Source organism: Athene noctua, chromosome 8 (assembly GCF_965140245.1).
Source record: "Athene noctua chromosome 8, bAthNoc1.hap1.1, whole genome shotgun sequence".
Lineage (NCBI taxonomy): Eukaryota > Metazoa > Chordata > Aves > Strigiformes > Strigidae > Athene > Athene noctua.
Window position 1 is genome coordinate 14,808,766 of NC_134044.1, and position 19,909 is coordinate 14,828,674.

At 38.3% G+C, this 19,909-nt stretch overlaps 1 protein-coding gene across 1 annotated transcript in view; it reads right to left on the minus strand.

Moving 5' to 3' along the window:
• LOC141963383 (uncharacterized) overlaps window positions 1-19,909 on the minus strand; it is a 56,601-nt gene that overhangs the window by 5,679 nt on the left and 31,013 nt on the right. Inside the window, exon 5 of the mRNA XM_074912673.1 lies at window positions 5,201-5,281. Coding sequence (XP_074768774.1) covers window positions 5,201-5,281 — 81 coding nt within the window. The remainder of the gene's footprint in view (window positions 1-5,200; window positions 5,282-19,909) is intronic.

Genomic DNA, 19,909 nt, shown 5'->3' on the forward strand with positions numbered 1-19,909 from the left:
AAGGCTGAGCACTGAAAGTTTCCTTGGAGCATTGGCAATACCCTGCCAATAGCTGTACTGTACATGCCATTTAAGCCAGCTGAGTACTGCTTTTCCTCTCCCTCCCTCCAGTTTTTCCATTCCCCAAGGGGCAATCCTTTGGCGAACAATCCATTTAAGTCAAACAGCTATCATGTAAAAGTGAAAATGAGCAACAAAGCACATCCAAGGGAAGCAAGTTAAGATCTAGGCCCCCAGGTTCGAGGGGGGGGGGCTAAAGAAACCGAGCCAAAGAAATTCTAAAAAGGCACTTTTTTAGCTTAAAAAAATAAGATTAGAAACTGGCTTGTATGAGCCCAACTGTGATTAAAAAAATAAACCTTTTATACTTAAGACAGGATTTTTTTTCTTTTTGTTCTTTGACTTTTCCTTGCAGAGAAAGAGGCTATCTTCACTTAATCAGAGCAAAGAAAGAGTGGCTGAGGCAGAAGCAGCATCATGTGGGTGAAGGTCAGGCCAATTTTCACCCATGTGATGCTGCTTTATCACTCATGGAACAAAGATTAAGGCCTTTCTTTTCTTTATCCTTTTGTGCTTTCCCCCATTACTTTAACAGATCTGAACAAATCCCAGGCAGTTCATCCAAAAGTTCCTTTTAGCTACATTTAGTTCAGATCCTCTAAATTCCACATAAGACTTCATGCTATACCAACATGAAGAGGATATAAAACCCACATGTGTAGGGAGAAAAATGTTATAGAAAAACACAAAAATCATTGCAGAACATGATGACAGAAAAGGCCTTTTCAGCTGCAAGAAACTAGGCACATCCAGGAATCAGAATTATCCGTATTACTATTCCCTTATTTTTAAAGGAATATGCTTTCCTGCTACACCAAAATGATGTATGAATATTGATGTCTGCTTAAGATGATGTTAATATGACAAAGCTCTAGTTGAGCTCTGAGGTTCTGAAAAAAAACCCACTAGAAATGCCACTTCATCGCTGCCCATGAGTAACCGCCAAAATGTTATATCACAAAAAACTAGCTTACATTGCATATATTTACACATCTTGTTGGTATCCAGCTTAATCAAACATATTATTCCAGAACAGCATCAACTGCAGAAATAGGACAGGATGTAATTTTTACACAAAGTACCCAGAGGACTGATTGAAAGGGCAGTTGTTGGATTTGGTTTTATTCAGGTAGGGGCAAGCAGCCCTTCATAGCTTGCTCTTTATCCCTGTTTCAAACCGGCTTAAGGAATGCCTGTTGATTAGTGCATTTATTTAATTTATCAATCTCATGATATTTTGAAGTACTTAGTACAATATGTTGAAATGAAATAATAGCAATCAATTACATAATCATAATGACAAGAAGGTGTATTTCTGGGACGGGTCACAGCTATCCATAACATTTACAGTTTCACATATACTTACTCCATAACATGTAATGTATTAAAAGATATGGAAAATAAAGCACTTAAGCATTTAATAAGTGAGACAGCTATCTTAATATGGTTCCTAGTGTGATGCCATTGGTGCTAGCACCAGGGCAGTTATCAGTGTCCTTCCAGAGTTCAGATTCCCTGTTTTCCCACCACGAGTGTAAATGCTGCTCTTCCCATAATGTGTTTTAAAGGGGTAGGAGAAACCCTGCATAAAGCATCAGCTGAAGCACGGGATCACTGCAGTTTTTCATACAAGGCACCAAAAAAATGGGCTTATTGTCCTGTACCATATATTAACATGTATCAGAATGGTTCTCAAATTGGTGTTTTGTAAGATTCATGTCTACCAGACTATGGTCTGGGACTCAGTGAAGTGAACAGAAATGTTATCGTTGACTCCAGTGAGCCCTGGCTTCATCCAGTGTGTTTGAGGGAAATGTTTCAAATGTGGGTCCTTTTTACTTCAAGTACTTTTGAGATGTGTAAGTGTATTTATTTTGTATATGTATTATGTATAATTTATATCAATTCTCACACTAATGTAGGTGTGAGAAGTCAGTATGTAAAAACTGCTTGCTGAGACTAATAGGTTAATAAATGTTGTTAACCATACATTTCCTAAGAGCATCATATTCATATTGCTCATACCTGAAAACATCTTCCTATGCATAGTCAGGATTTCTGATGCAGCCCAAAGCATTCTCATCATATGATAAAAACAGAAGATATCAGCACTTTTCTTGGACCATCTGGAGATTTAGACAGAAAGTGCAACAAGTCCAGGAGATATGTTTCATGCTCTCTGAAACACAATTTGGGTAACAAAAGCTGCAAGAACCTCTTCTGTGCCAACCTAAATCCTACCTCCTTTCTTCAGAAAAGAGCTCTGAAAATGTGTTTCCTCTGGCTGTTTTGGTAGGCTATAATTATGTTGCTTTTATCAGGTGACAATATATCACTCTCGTTGAGATTCCTTTAGATATTTGTAACAAAGATTAAATATCTTTCAGTGTAGGTAAACCCAGATGGAAAATTCTAGATATTTCTTAGTTTTTAAACCCTCTGATTTTCAAGCAATGTATTTTGTCTCAACACAAGTGAAGGGCTAAGAGCAATGGCTACAGTCAATAAGACATGACAAACTGGGAGTGAGGCTTAGCTGCTCTAAAGATGCTTCTGCCCTCAATCCACCCATTTGCTGTACGCTTTTCATTCTCTATTGGAGGAATATGAATTTGAGTAAATGCCATGTGACAGTGTGGCTGCTGTGGAATTTATTCATTTTTCTTGAGTAGGAGATCAATTAGTAATTACTTAAGGGCAGTCCTTATAGGCCATCTAGGTTGGCCCTTAATTAAGCAACAAGACATGACAGGCAATGTATTTCTGGGCAATTTAGCACATCTCTTAGGGAGTTTTTAAAGCATGAGGCCGAAGGTCAAGTGACTTTAACCACCTGAGAAGTGCAAAAATCCCTTAGAAATGCACTGTCTAGAGTGACTTATTGCTGTTATTAAATGGAATTTGTGAATAAAAATAAGAAAGACTGTCAGCCCCAGGCATGAATAGGGCATTATTAACATAGATATGACATTGTTGACAGCTAATCTAAAGCTCCATTTGTGTCCTGAGCTCTAGAGCTATTTCTTTATACTGTATATTAATACAAGGAAGATATATTACATTCTTCATACACTTTTACCAGAGCCATCCAATAAGAATGAGGGATACAGTTTTTTGAAATTTGTATTGCACATTACTTTTGGGGGGCTGAAATACAGCAATTAAACCTTGTATGCCTAAAGTCCTGTTTTTGTATTATAATGTAGAAGTCTCCTGAAAGAACAAAATATCCTGAGTTGTAAAATCTCTATCCCTGACACACTCTCCCCTGCCATCCTGAGATCTGCCCTGAATTTGTGTCCCTGGCTCAGCTGCTTCCCCTGTCCCCCACTGCTGGGCTCAGTGTGCCTGATGGTCTGTACATGTCAGTGTGTCCAGGTTGAAGAAGTGCACCAGCAAAATCAGTGTGTAGAGATGAATAAACAGAGCCAATTCCAGTACCATCTTACCTGTGTCTTTCTTTCTATTTTTTCTTTCTCTTCTTTTTTAATGCCCCCTCCCCAACATGAATGCTTTCTAAATACCTTGCATTAAACATGTACAGTAACACTGACAAAGCAATTCTTGTCTCCTGAAATTCTGAATTGCAGAAAATGGATGAGAAGCTGAACATCTGTTGTAAATATTATCTTTCTCCAGAGTGATTGTGTATAGATGTTGATATTTTCGCTTTGCTTGTTTCTATTGGCTTAATTCATTCTTGGATTTCTTGATATGTTTGTTATTATCCTTACACTGATGCATGTTCTACCCTTTGTTGGTTCTGTTTGTTGATCTATGGTAACACCCAATTCCGAAGACCGAAGTCTTCTCTTGAGAGAAAAAGTGGCTGGGTCAGATCCTAACGTTACTCTGATCAGTATAGCTCCATCATTTCTACGGGAATTGCCAGAAGGCTGCGCGCGTGTGATCTTGCATTGCCATGGGGTTTCTACCTGCCCAGGGGTCTTCCTGTTGCCACTCTTCAGTCCCGAAACGCAGTGCCTGGTGGCACTGAGGAGGCATTCTCTTTCTGAGGTGTAGTGCAGCCTATGTAAGTAAGTGCGCTGTATGTGAGCGCTGTGCTGGGAAGAGCAGGTTCACTGTCCTGTGGGACAGCGGTGCTGCCTTAAGTCGGATGACTCCAGAAAGTACTAGATTGCGCTGCCAGGCAGTTCTGACACTCACAGTATATCTGTATTTTCCAGGAGGCATAACAGCTACTGAGCATGTGGTGTTCAGTTCTTCTGCACATTCACAAGTATGTCTGACATGTTATGAAAGTAGTGGATTTACTGTGCATACTTCAAATATTTTAAGGATATGTGAACACTTATTTGTGTCTGGGAAATCCTGGGCAGAAATATGGAAGTACTGATGTGGATTCTTTGTTTAGGCTCATAGGAACTAAAGTAGGTAAATCTAGAGCTCGTCATGCATGCAGATAATTTGGGGGAATTGTTGTAGGTTTACAATGCAGAAATATTGTGTATATTCCCTGAATCAGTTCTAATTACAAGGGAATGTATTAGTTTGTCTTGATATGCCTGATGCATGGAAAGGTAAAATACTCACAAGAAAGGTCTTGAAAGAGACATTTTGAAAATAATATTTTTAATAGCAGTGATCCATAAAGCTGTATTAAATTAGCTTCTTTAGTGGGCTGAGTGCACTGCAGTTTGTGAAGTGTTCCACATGCTGCAGTTTGAACCAAGTAACCTGAAATCTAAAAGCAGCCTGACTTGTCTAGTACCACTGCACAAAGAGAAAATTTCTTAAAATTGCTAATAGCAAAAAATGTTGATATCATCTAGCGACAAGGCTATCCTATTAAGTCTGAGCTGAAGAATCCTTTTTATTGCAACTTTGAAAGCAAGTTGGCCTGACATTCTGACTGTCCTGAAACTGGTGATTTACTGTAAAACAGCAAGAGACATTATGGCATCACATACATGTGATGATATATATGCAGATATTTCTGTGTTATAGAAAAATTGAAATAGCAACAACAACAAAAACTATATATCACGTTCAGGTATCAAAGACGAATGTATTTTGCTTTTTGTGCACCTGATAAAACAAGCAAGAAAAAATACAAACAATAAAAACTGTAAAAATGCTTGATTCTAATGAAACAAAGGAAAGATAATTAGTGACTCACATTTGTGGTTTGGATCATGCTGAAGGTGATATTGAGCCACAAGGAATGACTAATGAGTTGTGCTCCACAGTCCAAGATTTCCTGGAAAACAAAGTAAACCATTAGCCCTGATGGTAGCAAACCTCGCCCCCCGCCCAAGTCTGTACCTAGAGCAACCCTTATCATCCCACATGTCCTAATACATATAGGAACTGCTGCCATTTATCTGGATTCAGCATTAACTGGCAGTTCTCAACTATTCCAGAAATTATCAGAAGCATGCAAAACAAAAAAAAAAAAAAAAAAGGAGGAATAAAGAAGAACATACACTTCAGAGCTCCTCATATTTTACTGTGCATTGTTTCCCTGCTGTGTGATTTCTGTGTTTGAGCTTCAGTACTGTTGTGGCTGCTGCCTATCTTGATGTAAAGGTTTATAGGTTTGACTAGTCTTGTATCCAAACCTGCTTCTGCCTATATTTGATCAACCACACCTGACTCTGAGATGTATAAATGCCCTCGGCAGGCATAATGACTGCTTAATCAAGCAGAAATATCCAAAACACGTTTATATCCAAATGTTTTCTTTTACATCTAAATATTTTCTTTAGTGGGACTCACAGCTATTGCTGACCACTGGCCCTGCAATCTCAGCTGTTGACTCCTCTCCTTGTCTGTTTTGGCACTGGATGGACACAGCACCTAAACTAAGTCTGGCAGTTAGCTACTGCCAATGTGGGCAAAGCCAGATGACTTTCTGCTATTTTTCACAACAGAAACGAGTGTTAACATAATACAGCTGTTCTCATTAAAGGACATTACTCATAGGTACTTATTTAAAAGAAAAGATCTTAATAAGGGGTTGAAGTATTTCAGACCGTGGTGTTTACAGTTAAGCTCAGCTGTTGTTTTTGATATAAGATCTAATGTAAATCCTCCCCCTTCACTTGTACCATCATCCATTCTTTTCAAAAGTAAAATACAGAATTATGGTAGACAGAACTATTGAAAAAGAAAAGAAAGGGGAAAAAAAGTAGAAAAATCCATTACAATGAGGAAAGATATTATGGTCATCTGTTAAAAGAGAGAAATAAATTAATAAATGCTGTGGAAAACAAAATCAAGAAAAATATAACAGAAAAGCAGAGAGAGGAAGGAAATTAGAGAGCAGTGAAGAGCAGGTTAAAAATACTTTGTAATTCTGACAAATTTGGAGAAATGAAAACATAATGATTATTTCTATTACATGAGAAAATGAAGTCTTCTTTCAATTATTTGGCCTTGCAAAATTAGACTTCATGCTATCAGTAAAGATGTTCAGTATGAGTATCTGCTACGTGTTTCAGTATCGACACATCTACATTTAGAAACTTTCAGTTATAATGCATCCATACTAGAATCCAGATAATAATAAAAGAGGCTTAGCACATGGTATCAATCCTAGTTTATGTTAATTTCCTTAGGAAAGGCCTATTCTAGTTCGTTTCTTAGAAGAAAAACAGAATTACTTGCAGTCTTAGAGGGAGGACTGGGTAAAACATAAGCTAAATATCAATACCCTTGGAGTAAAGGGCACAAACCCTTGTTTGATGGCAGCTTAATGCAAAGGTTTAAAAGAGCATACACACACAGAGACAATGCTATATATTTGATATATATTGTCCTAGGTAGTGTGCTGGCATATCTACTATAGCATAGCAATTTTTCTGTGAAAGTCTTTCCATTAAAGTAACATGGGCTGTACTGTCGCCATAGAAGGTACTTCAATATTTTCTTTCACCTGCCATAGCCAGATCACTGAATACCGGATATACTTGCAGGAAGGCAAGTATATGTGATAGGAATGTGCATGTGAGCACTGGCGTGAAGGTTAGGGAGGATGTACAATTGAAACTAAAGGCCACTCATTATGCCTATTTCCTTATTCATTACTTATTTGAATTAATTTTAAGGCCATGCTGCTAGGTTTGTTTCTTTGCACTGGATTAAAGTGTTAGAGAGAAATCTGTTCATTACTGTGTGAAGAAAGAAAAAAGCCCCAGCAATCAAAGATGGTTGTTGCCATCAATTTTTGCTAAATGATGTGAAAGACATAAATCTTTGAACTTGTATTTAGCTACAGAGAGTTTACACAGCTTTTAAAGACCTTTTTTTTTTTTTTTTAAATAAAACAGCTCACGCTCCTCAGAATTCAACGTGCACCAATTATTTGTACTAACCCTATTTACCCTTTGAAACACGAGCTGCATTCAGGAAAATTTCCTGTCTCTAAAGACAGCTTCCTAAAAAACAATAGAAATGCACTGAAATTAGTTATTTGACACTTCCTGATATCTTGCAAAGAGTAGTAATAGCCATATGTGCTCTAACACATCTCTAAAACAATTTTTACCAAGAGATGTAGTTTTGTACGTTAACAACTATGTATTTTAATGAAGTAATCATTACCAATAAAGAAAAGGTCTACATTTTTCAGGGAGCATTTGAGCATCTTGCCCTTTATTTCATTTAGAATTTCTGAAGATTTGCCATTGAGGTAACATTTACTTTTGAGATGCGTAATTGGGGCTCAGCATGTTCCATGCTGTATTCCTTGATGTTCACCAGTACTGTTTAAGAAATGAATTAGAACGCGTGGTCTGGTATCGGCTAGGGAAATTCTTAAACTCACAGGATGACTGCCTATTTTTTCCTTCTCCTTTTCTGTGTATTAGAGCCCTTTTCCTTAGGATTCCTGAACGGACATGATATAAGCAGGGTCCCAATTAGCTGGATAAGCAAGTCAGGTTTTTTTGTGAATTAAAACCATATAATAAAGCCAGGCAACCAGTCGGTTAAATTCGTACTCAGAGGAACTGTGGTGGTTTTGGTTTGGGGTTTTTTGTCATTTTTTAGCTTCATCCCCCCCCCCCCCCCCCCCCCTCCTTTTTTTTTTTTTATTTTTTTGTTGCTTAACTCAAAGTGTCTGATGAGATACTGATACCTCAGGGAATAATACCACATTATTTTTCCTCCTCTGGTATAATCATTTGTCTCTTTAAATTGACATCAGCCGAGGCCACTAAGACCCTCACACCAAAAAAACTTGTGACCCCCTGCACTGCCTTCAAGGCTTATTTTATACTTCTTGGTCTGGTTGTTTTTCATGTGAGTCACAGTACATATTTTGGAGGCAATTTCACATATGGCAACCTAGTCATCTCAGTTCCTTCTATTGGCCCCCTTTAAAGTGCTAAGATGAGTCCTTTTTGGACCGTAAGTTTTCCTCTGAGTAAGTCTTTCATTACCATAGAAGAAAATGATGCCGTCCAGAAGCAGTAAGTTGGCAATGGTTTTCAGTCAGGCTTCTTAGCTGCTGTTTTCATTCTAGGTGAGGTTTCTTAAGCTGTATTTCTGTATTCAGTTCTTCTGCTTTATCTCATCCCAGGATTGTCTACCATATAGCTTGGACTATTCCTCTAATAGCAGTCTTCAGGGAATCATCTTCTGGCTTTATCTCACTTACTTAGCTTCTACTCAAGACTACTGTGCGTTGTAAGTTATCCCACAAAATCTACATTCTTCCTCTGCAAAACATGTGCTTTTGCTCCTGCATCAAAATCAATCACAGATCTGGGGCCCCTGACAGATATGTCTTTTCAGAATACTCAGAAAATGATGGGAGGAGACTGCAGATGAAGATCACCTTATCCATCTGTTTTACACAGATGTTCTCACAAGGGATGGAGGCCCAATACAACAGAAACACAGTGGTGAACTTGGCAAGAAGCATCCCTAGGAACTTCTTCAGGAAGCAACATTTAGAGAGTGCTGTTTCGCAGAGTAAAGTTGCAGTCACACGTTAAATAGGAGATGGTCATCACTGAAATGGGGTTATCACGTCCATGCTTGGGCACAAAAACATAGCTATCTAATTTCTTCTTTTTTTGGTGATAACTCACCTAACCTAATTGAGATAGTCTCTCCAACGCCATCATAAAGACTTATTTCATGTCAAGAAGCAAAGAGACCTTATACCCTTATCCCTTGAAAGGATGATATACTTAAACACTGACACATACTAGTCTTAAGAGTTAAGTTTGGCAGCTATTGTGCTGATGAAACAATATAGAAATGGTAAAGTAAGTATTTAGATAGAGGTAAAAAAACTGTACACAAAATATGTGGATCCAATTCCATCTCAGACACTGTTCCAGGAGGCTGTATGGTGCATGGCATCCCACTGTGTCCCTACTGGAGTGCATTTGGCTGCAGGACTGGTATTTCTTGCAGCTGGAGGAATGGCTACTTCTGTGGCATTCATCAAGGGACAGAATGCAAAATGTCTCCCAGGTAATTTTCATAGCCAGTCAGTGATGTGCCTGAGCAAAACTTTATGGGAGACCTACTTACACAGAGGAATAGATTCAAATCTGTGTACTCTGCTTGGCCTCCTCTGTGTATCAACATGGTATCTCTGAACATGTCTTTTCACCCTTGTTCTTTATAGGTAGTGAACACATATTCACCACTCTCACAGTCTTCAGTTAACGGGAACACTTCAGTCTTCTCTTAGTCATCACAAGGATTGCTTTCCACGGACAAAATTATCCAAGAATCTCCCCATCACTTTCAGGATTCTGTTATAAAGAAATGGTGCCTGGTAGGTGGATCTACTCTCCCCAGGTCTATACCTTATAATTTATTTTGCATTTGGAAGCACTTAAAAATCAATTTATATAGTATTTAGTGCAGTGTTCTATATAAGAGTTAATGGTATATTAGTTCTGTTATACAAGTTATAGCACTTATTACAGTGTCATACATTGTATAAGACTAAATGATCTACTGGAGTCTACTAGCTGCAGTGTGGACAGCCCCATACCACATAAAATGTGGTGAATGTTATGGTTAAATCTGCAAGGAGTTACCATTTTAAAAAAGGGTTTTTTTAAATGGCCGTAACTTTCTAAAATGTTCCCCATTTTTGGTTGTAGGTCTGGCCTGCCCAGCTGGGAATATTTATGAAAATTTGAACAAAAACAGCTTAGCTGCTAATAGATGAAATATAAGTAAAAAATATGCTTCCTGCTTCTTTAGAAAATGCAGCTTTTGGTAAAAATAGAAATTCAGCTGACGTGACTCTGGTATGAAAGCTCTGTTTGGAAAGGAAATAGTCTTCACCAAGGGGTGTGAACAGTCTCATTCCAAAGGAAATGGTTTTGATTTGTCTGAGGTTTTAAAAAAAATGTTCAGGACCTGATCTGAAGCCCATTGACGTCAAAGGAAAGATTCACAGTGACTTCAATGGGCTTGGGATCAAGTGTGAACTGAGCATGGGCAGCTGTTTGGGGCCTTTACATCACCACCATCCATTTAGCATCTGATTCTCAGGATGATTTTTGATTTGGCCTGTGGCTTGGGGGTAGTGCATAAAATTGCATCTCCAAAAGTAACTGCAGGTGTAAATTGGTGATGAATTATTTTTTGTACCTAGATCAAAAGTTCCATCTCAAAATTAAGCTTTGGTGACAACTTCTGTTATGTCAGAGAATTCAGACAATGGGATTTAGGGGTTACTTCAGATTCTTATTGGTGCCCTAGATAATTCCAGATTATTAATTTTCGTAGCAACTGCAGGTCCTTCAGCCAACTAAGATATCATCTGGGCAAAAGCTTTGACGAGACAAGGGCTGCTGAACTGGACTTCTAAGTTGCTGCATTCAGTACTTGTAGAATTCATTTAGATGAGCTGAAGAGGGCATTCCCACATGAGGAATGAAGGGCATTATACTTTAGATGACTGTTTATGAATGTGTGAGATGGTAGCCGGAATAAGTAGGGATGCGTTCTACGAAGAAAAAATAAAGACAGACGGACATAAATGCCTACTTTTACTGCCTGTTAATGAGTACAATTGATGCTTTGCTGTGAACACTTAATCCCCAGTCTAAAGTGGTGTCAATGTAGATTAATAAAATTACATATACACTCTGCTGGCCAAATGTGAGTAAAAAGGACTGCAGAAATATCTGTTGGGCTATATATTTTGGTATCTAAATGTTTTTCAGGTGGAGAGTGTAAAAACACTAGAATCTCCACCTGGGATAAAGCTGTGTGTTCAAGTGCAGGAATTTCCAGAGACCATGTTGACTGGATGAGAGTGGACAGGGAATAGACTGTTGACTGAGATTCAGCATGAATTTTTCCATGCTACTATGTGGTCTGGGGATGATAGTCAGCTCTCCTAAATTTGATCAGCCAGTTAGCTGCTCTGGTTGACTTGTGAGTCTGGGTGCTGGAGGGAGAGTAAGACAAGAGAAGGAAACTGATTTTCTCTATGATGGAAAAATGTTTCTTGTGCTGAGTATATCTTGTCAGTAAAAGACATAAGAAAGACATAGAAAAAATCCTCACCCCATCCCATTGTGATTACTACTTTTTTTCCAATTGACTGTCTAAACTATTTAGTTTCCTTCAAAATCTCTATAGCGCACTGGCACTAACAACAACCACACTTAACTGGTTGCTGGAAAGAATGTGCTAAATCTCTCTTAAATAAAATAAACATTATCCAACTGACCAGAAAGACAAATAGAACATTTTCATTTTCTTCCAGTCAAGCTCTGATGCATTAAGAGAGCAGTTAAATATTCTAGATTAATTACTGGTGATGTTGAAGCAAAAAATTTATAAAATTAAATACTACTGGACACTTGCTCATTTTGAAACTAATAATGATTTATTTGGCTTTTTAGTACTGAAATATGGGACTGAACCACAGATAAAAAAATGCATCTGCTGAGTACTACAGATCTAAGTTATGAAAAGTTTCTAAGTGTGTATTTCATATATTATTAGACTTGTCAATCTCATTGTTCAAATAAATACTTCTTGCAAAGCTTACTTTTATAACATTTTCTTAATCCTGCCTGCTTATTTTATTTTACTTTGTGCAAATGTTGAGCCTCTACAAAGGACCTTGGTTCTGCACTTTTTCCAAATCAAATATACACAATTAAATGTTGTTTCTTGTATAGTAACAGTGAACAGCTTCTTGTGAAACAAACACCTGCTGGTAAGGAAAGAATGCTCAATAGCTGGTTTAAAAAAAAAATATTCTATTCTTCTATTTTCTTTATTTTCATCAACTCTTAACAACTGATCTACTTTCTCTTGGGACCAATAATGACAATGAATTACCAAAAATTTTTGGCATGATTTTTAAATTTTCCTTTTAGACATACCTTGGTAGCAGTTTCCTTTAAGTGGACGCAATCCACAGATCTGTTTTGGATTGTGGACTGAGAGTGATTCTGTTTTCATTTTGCATATGTGGATAGTCTAAAGCACTATGTGTGGTCACATTTTGTTGTACAAATATGCAAATTTAGGTCACAAGTTCTACTTGAACTGCATCATATAATGTGCAGTTGTTCCAGATCCACTAACAAATTTAAAATTTAAGGTTAATACATCACATTAGTAATATCATACTGCCTATGGAATCATTTGTCAATGTTACCATAAAAGACTGATGATTTGATAACTGAAGAGTATTCATTATAGTGGCAATTTGTACTATTATACTATAAATAAGAATGTCTTGGCACTTCTATAATAAATCCTATTTTCAGTGGTCTATTACTTGGTCATAAAAAATCACCCTGGGCTGAATTAGATACATTGGATGTATGATAACAATAATATATTACCAAAATGTACATTTAATCCAGTGAGTAATAGGGCCTTGAAAAACTCTTAAATGTGCATTAAATTAATCACAGGCATTATTTACATAGAGATTGGAATATGTCCTTTGGATACTGTCAATATTTTAAACCAAGGGCCTATGGGTCTGATGCTGATCTTATTTGCACAGGGGTAAATCATGTCTAAAACTTCATTGGTGTCACGAGAGCTACCTCAGGGAAAAATGATCCCTGATGAAAAATATCAAGGAGAACAAAATCAGACACTGGATATAGAATTATTAAAAATCAGCTATATAGGATAGGCTCAGGAAAGATGTAAGAAGCTGTCAAACATCATGCACCCTGTCAGACTTTAAAAGACCTGTCTTGGAGTAAAAAGAAAAACTATATCTAGGGAATGACATTTGGCAATTTCTGTTTATCCTTGGCCAGGTTGCATCCAGACTCTGGATAGTTATCAGCAATGATAAGGATGTCAGCACCACCTCTCCCTTGGCATGCAGGCACTGGTCAGGAGAGCCAAGACTGCATCTTCCCATTGCCCCCTGGGTCTGAGCCCCAGGAAAGTGGATGAGGAGGTGTGGGAAGGAGATGGGCCCACAGAGATGCTGAGCAACATCAATGCGGGTGGTGCACAGCATGTGCATTTTACTTACATGCTGTGGTGCACTGGAGGCATTGTGCCTCTCTAAGGTATAATCCCTTCCAGAGTTCCCCTCAGAGTGGTACGAATCCACATCATCCTTTAATTAACACTGTGCCTAGGAGGCACAACTGAGCCTTAGTATAGCCACAGGCTTTACATACACCTTAACTTGCAAATTGCAGATAAAAGTAGTTAATTTAAGTATAAACTGCCTCTTTTTTTGAGGAAGACCTTGATTTACACATGGAAGAGAAAGTAATTACATTTAACAGATTTCACAGCTCTTAAAGAATATTTGATAATAACTAATCACTAAGAAAAAAAATAAAAAGGAAATTCAACTTAGTTCAGAGTTGTGGTGAAAACCCCAACTTCTGAAAGGAAATTTTACCCTGTTCTGTTCTACTCTATTCTGTTCTATTCTTTCCCAGGTTTAACACTACTCATATCATTGTAACACTGGAGTACCTTTCCAGCATACTACATTAAACAATGTGATTACATTCCAATGACTGTTCCATCAGCTATATTCCATTAAGTCAATCAGAGCTGTGATTGCTCAGCATCTTTCAGGACTGCCAAGTGACTGGATTTTTTTTTTTTTTAATGTAGACTTCATCAGAGTTTCTTCTAATTTTAACGTTCAGGGAGTGAATCCTAAACAGATCTAATCCTGACATGCCCTCCACCATCAGCATGCCAGAGCACTGGGCTTCTGTACTTATAAATGGCATTTACCCTCCTATCCATTTTTCTTAACTATCCTTTCTGCAGAGTGCAGAGAAGCAGAAGCAGGATGCTCACAACAAAACCTCTGCTTGAATATCCTGCTCATAATCATAGACAGACACCAGGACGTAAATGATGTTTTTATGCTATATCAGTGCATATCATGTGTGCCTACATTCATAATCCAGACAGTATGGTATTTCCAGGAGTTTGAAAAGTGTCTGTTTAGTTGTTATTAATTTTTTTTCCCCCAACATTTTATTCTTCTACATTTTCTTCTCTTTCATCTAATAGCTATTAGCAAGTTTTGGTTTAAATGGGATTGTGGCATGAAACACAAAATATTCTTACTCTGCTATTCGATGTTTTTCATCTTTTAAAACACGTATATCCAAAGATGAAAATGTCTTTTTTTGGAGTCCACATCAAAAGAATGTTAGAAGTCATCAAAGAAAGTGGAGAGCAGAGCATATGCTGTACTAAGGATGGCTTCAATCCTCTTAAAAATTAGGGGTCAGATTCTGCTGTCATGATATCAGTGGGAAAATTTCCACTGACTCCAGAAAGTGAACAATCAGGCCCTGAATATTAAAACACGATTGCTAAGGAAAATGTGCATGACATTTTTAATAGGTGTCAAAGTATAAATGCACACATCGTAAGCCTAAAGGACACGTGATTATGTTTTCTTCTTTTCTGACAAGAGAATAATGAATTAATCAGACTCTGTAAAGATCATACCATTAGCTCTTTAACCTTTCTGAGTATCAAGATGCATTTTGTTGCTTTGCTTTTATCACAGGAAGGTTTCAGCTGTAACATTGCTACAGATGCCCAAGTTACATGGCATTTTTTAACTCCATTTATGGAGTTGTACTAAATGCTAGCTCTTTTTGCTGTTTTTTATAGCTTGTTTATTATAAACTACAATGCAGTAGAAGAGGTATTTCACTCAGAAAGTGCGAAGAGGTATGGGGTTGCTAACTCAGCTTTCTCTTTCAAATCATGATGTCAGCAAAGAAAGTAGGCAGCCCAGTTTCTCTCCCTCTCCCTCAGAAAGGCCAGGTAATGCATCTTGGTTGTCTCTGAAGTTAACACAAGTTAACTGTCATTCCTCAATGTGCAAGAAATCATCTATAAGCACAACTTTGGTCACTACATACATCCCAGTCTGTGACAGAGGCGGCAGTGATGTAGTCAGGCTGTTGGGCTGTTTCATTGCACGTGACACAGTTCTTGATTTCCTTTAACAGCAGCAACAGACAAACTTGTACGTTCAGAGCATAGTTCCAGTCTACCTTCCACATAATTTAATTTTATTTGCTCTTCTAATGCAAAAGGTAATCTTGTTTTAAAGAAGTTTCTGAGACCAGGTAATGATGGACATTGGATGGTAAAGCCAGGTTTTCTTTCCTATAACAGCCTACCCAGAAGATCAGTCACAACACCAGTCCAAACACTCAGCAGCGTACTGGAATAACTCCCCCTCTGCCTCTCAGGAGGCATCCTCTCTCAAGGATGGGTCAGAACCAGCAATCACACTCTTCCTGCAAATACATGTGATGATCTATGAGTGCATGTTGTCCCACCTTAACCAATGGGAAGCTCAAGGTGAACTTGTATCTAATGGAGTTGCAAGTTAATGCGTAGCTGCCTTAGGGCAGCCCATCAGCTGAAGTTGAATCAGTCATTAATAGCTTAGAAACCACAACCAAGCAAGCAAAGATTAAATGAGCATAAGAACAAAGAACAGAAAAATGAGCCATTGAAAGCAGGACTTTCTGAAGTTCATGGGCCACTGGTTTGACACATTTTCCATCTTGGGCCCCAGATGACTGGGTAAGATTGTGTATGTTCAAAACCATGAGGGTCACACATTCATTCAAAACTGAGTAGAAAAAATGAAATCAGATTATTTCACTGATGCCTCTGACTAATGAGACTCCACGTATTTGCAAGGGGAATATTTTAATCTTCCATAAAAAAAAAAAAAAAGATCTCTCATGGCACGTCTGATAATTTAGAGTCTTAGGTTTTTGAATTATGCTGCTGTATGTAGCTGAAAATTGTTTGATAAGCATCACTAAGTGGTCTGGCTTTAAACCAAGCCTGTCATCTAGTGGAGTGCTATGCTATTCCAACTTTAATCTAGATAACTGGCACACATAAAATAAGGAAACACAAATGTGACACAGCTGCAGCTAGTCTGGTGGAGCTAAAATGCTTAGCAGTGTTTTATGCCTGTAATATAAGACTGCTTACTAATGGGAGAATCCTATATGCAAGAGAGTGACAATCAGATTGCCTTTGATATAACTGGTTATAAAAATGTTGGAGATTTAGTATTTATGGTGCCTGCAGGTTACAATAAAATGCTTCTTGTGTTCTGACTTTAGCAGACATTAAAACCACTGTATAACTATGGCCAAACTTCACAAATTACTGCCCAACACACGTGGAGCAAGTGAGGTTTACAGCAGAGAATGGGTTAATGATCAACAGTTTACACAAAGACTCGTGACATAACAGAGACATTAGAGTGGTTTGTTGTGCAATCCATGTGCCCTTTCTGAATAATGTATCTGAATGTGCCAGCAAAACACAGTATATGTATTAAGTTTATTAAATGAGAGTCAGTGTAGTAAATTAAATAAATAGTGTGTGATTCAAGTGCTTTTGTCAATAGTGCATTGATTATAATGCCACATACTGTACTAAAAATCTAATAAATACAGAATGTCAGCTGGATAACTAGAGCATAAGTACGTTAAGTTCTGACACTTGAGGCAAATACAAACAACCTTATTTGTGCTCTAGGAGTAAAGGATTTTCCCCTCAGGAAAAAAATATACACTATCACTTACCCTACATTTCAAAACAGGAAACAGGTGCTCAGAAAAAAAAACAAAACAGAGAGATCTGCTCCTTTAATTATGAACCAAGAGACTAATACAGGGAAAAATAAATTATAGTAGTATAAGAGAAGATGAACAGACATGTAAACCAGAAATTATTTGTTCAGTCAAGACATATTATACACATCAACCTGTTACGTACTAGGACAATATGATACACTTTGTGTCTCGAAAAGTATCTCTGCGCAGGTGTAACATGCAGTTGCGATAAGAACACTGCTTGGAAAGTGCTGAAGTAGCTGCCTAATTTAGTGTGGCATGTCACTGGGATGCTAACAGACAGTGGCTTTGGCTCCTTGCTTTGCACTAAACTTAATATTGTACACAGTTGAGTAAATACTTGTGCACAGACTTGCTTTCTTGGGACAGTAGCACCCTATTGTCTCTGAAATACTTGTAGAGGTTATCTGAGACTAATAGTCTAACCTGGAGGCTGATGTAACCTCTCCAGTTCACACCAGACTGCAGAGAAAAACTCAAGCTGGGTAGACCTTGTGCCACCAGCAGATGAGAAAGATTTTTCCCTGCCTGTGCAAATCAAAACTGCATAATATACTCAAAATACTAATAGCTGGCACAGAGCTGTGAGCTAATGAAGACAACAAGGCAAAAATATTGAGGGTGAATGCTGACAATGACAGTAGATTTCAGTGCTATAGATCAACTAACAGACTTGTTCTTGAAAAGATTGTAACTTTACAGAGAAATTCTCCATGATGTTTTCTTTTAGCTGCTATGCAGTGTCACCAGATATAGTAAAAGCTGGCATGTTTTGTTTTTTCTTGGGCCTCTAAGATAACCCTCATAAAAACTCGTATATTTTCAAACTATGTCAGGATTTTAGGGCTCAATTGGTAATCATTTGTGACTAATCTGATTTAGTAAAGGATGGCAGGCAATTTGGCTGATGATTGGCTTGCAGTTTGTGACCGCTAAGTCTCTACGAAGATGGCATTCTCATTTTTATGACCTGATCACCCAAAAAAAGTCCAAGAAGCTGTGGGCCCAATTATTCACAAGAGCCTGATCCAGAAAATGAAGCATTTGAGAAAGTGTGAAATTTTAAGGATTTGAATAGTTCTGCCAACTTCAGTCTACTCATGTGTTATGCTGGATCAGTCTCAGACTAGAGCGAGATATCTGTGAGAATGCAACTGCCAAGTATTCTGCATCCACTCCTCCAGTTGAGCTGTGCAGTGGTTTCTGTTGCACCTGAGTGTAATGAGGTGATCATCTGTTTGGAAGCTTGAGTGCTAATGTAGAAGAGTGACATTTTCTCTTAATTAGATATATGTAGTAAATGTTTGTTGGATGTTTCTAAAGGTAAAGCATTCTTCCTCTATTGTATGTATGTTCACCCAGAAAAGATGTGTTCCTCACATCTAGAATAAGAAACAGTGCAGAGTTTGATGAAAGTGTCTCTTTGCACACAGACATGAATGTATTTTATGTTTAAGCTAAGTACATATTGTAGAACACAGACCAAAACTGATTACTTGCAAGGATGGGTAACAGTATGTGGCTAAAGTTTAGGCAAGCATGTAATTGTGTAATGAAATCACTTAAATGCATTGGGAAATCCATTTTCCTTTCACCCTCGGAAAAAACGATCCACACAGGAAGAACTGGCATTTTATAGTGAGGTTTTAACTCCTGTTTCCCCAGCCTTCTTGCATACCCTCCCGCCCTTTCTCCTGGGTCTACAGCTTTTACATGTCTCTCCGTGACTCTCTTCCTTTTGTCTGCCTCCTCAATGGCTCCAGAGTCCTAAAGAAATGTTCGGCTTTGAAGATTGGCCTAAAAAAATGGTAATTTTCCAGACAAAGGCCAGGTGTTACTTCCGATTCATTCAGTATCCATACCCATTATCCTGCGGGTCAGCTCCTGCCGAGCACGCTCCATGGGTGTCCTGACTGCGTAAGGCCTGTGAGATTTGCCCCGTGTGACTGAACTGCAGATGGTACTTTCATATCTCTTATTTTAGCAACAGTCAATTTGCTAAACTTTCTTAATAGCAAGCTACAAGGTGATTTCTGTGTCACAGCCTCACAGCTTTCTCACGCCAAACAGAGGAGGAAACATAGCGTCCATCGTGACAGAACGGGGTCAGACATGAAATCTCCAGCCCCATGGACAGGGAGCCCATCGGCACAGCTCCCACCTGCCCAGGCGCTGTGCTGAGGTAGGCTGTGCCACTACAGGGGGCATGGATTTTGTCACATTGTGCCTTTCCCTACTCCCTTTGGAGAGAGACAATATCGGTTCCTCTCAGAAGAACTTCAGTAGGAGGAGACGTGGGCCAGGCTTTGCAGAGTAGACTTCCCCAGGCACACTGCTTGCCTATCAGGGCTGCACAGCTTCTGATCAGAGCAAGAACAAAGAGCCGTACAACTGCTTGCACAGGCGTTGAGTCACTTGCCAGAATTCCCTAACTACTTCTGGAGGCATGATCATCTGTGTGGATACATCTTCCTAGCAAGGTCAGCCATTTCAAGCAAACAGTGAGTTTGGATCATTGTTTGCTCTCAGGACAGATTATTTTTTCTCTATCTCCCCAATCAGGTTTAGATAAAAAGGGAAAACAACCCACCCTTTGTCAATACACTGTATCCAAACCAAACTAACACGTTTGATTTCTGCAAGAAAACAAAGTCATTTCAGTTTCTAAATAAACCACTTTTTGAGTCATCGCTCTGGAATTTTGCTTTCCTTTCCTGCGTTGTAACGGCTCCTCTTGGAGAGAAAAT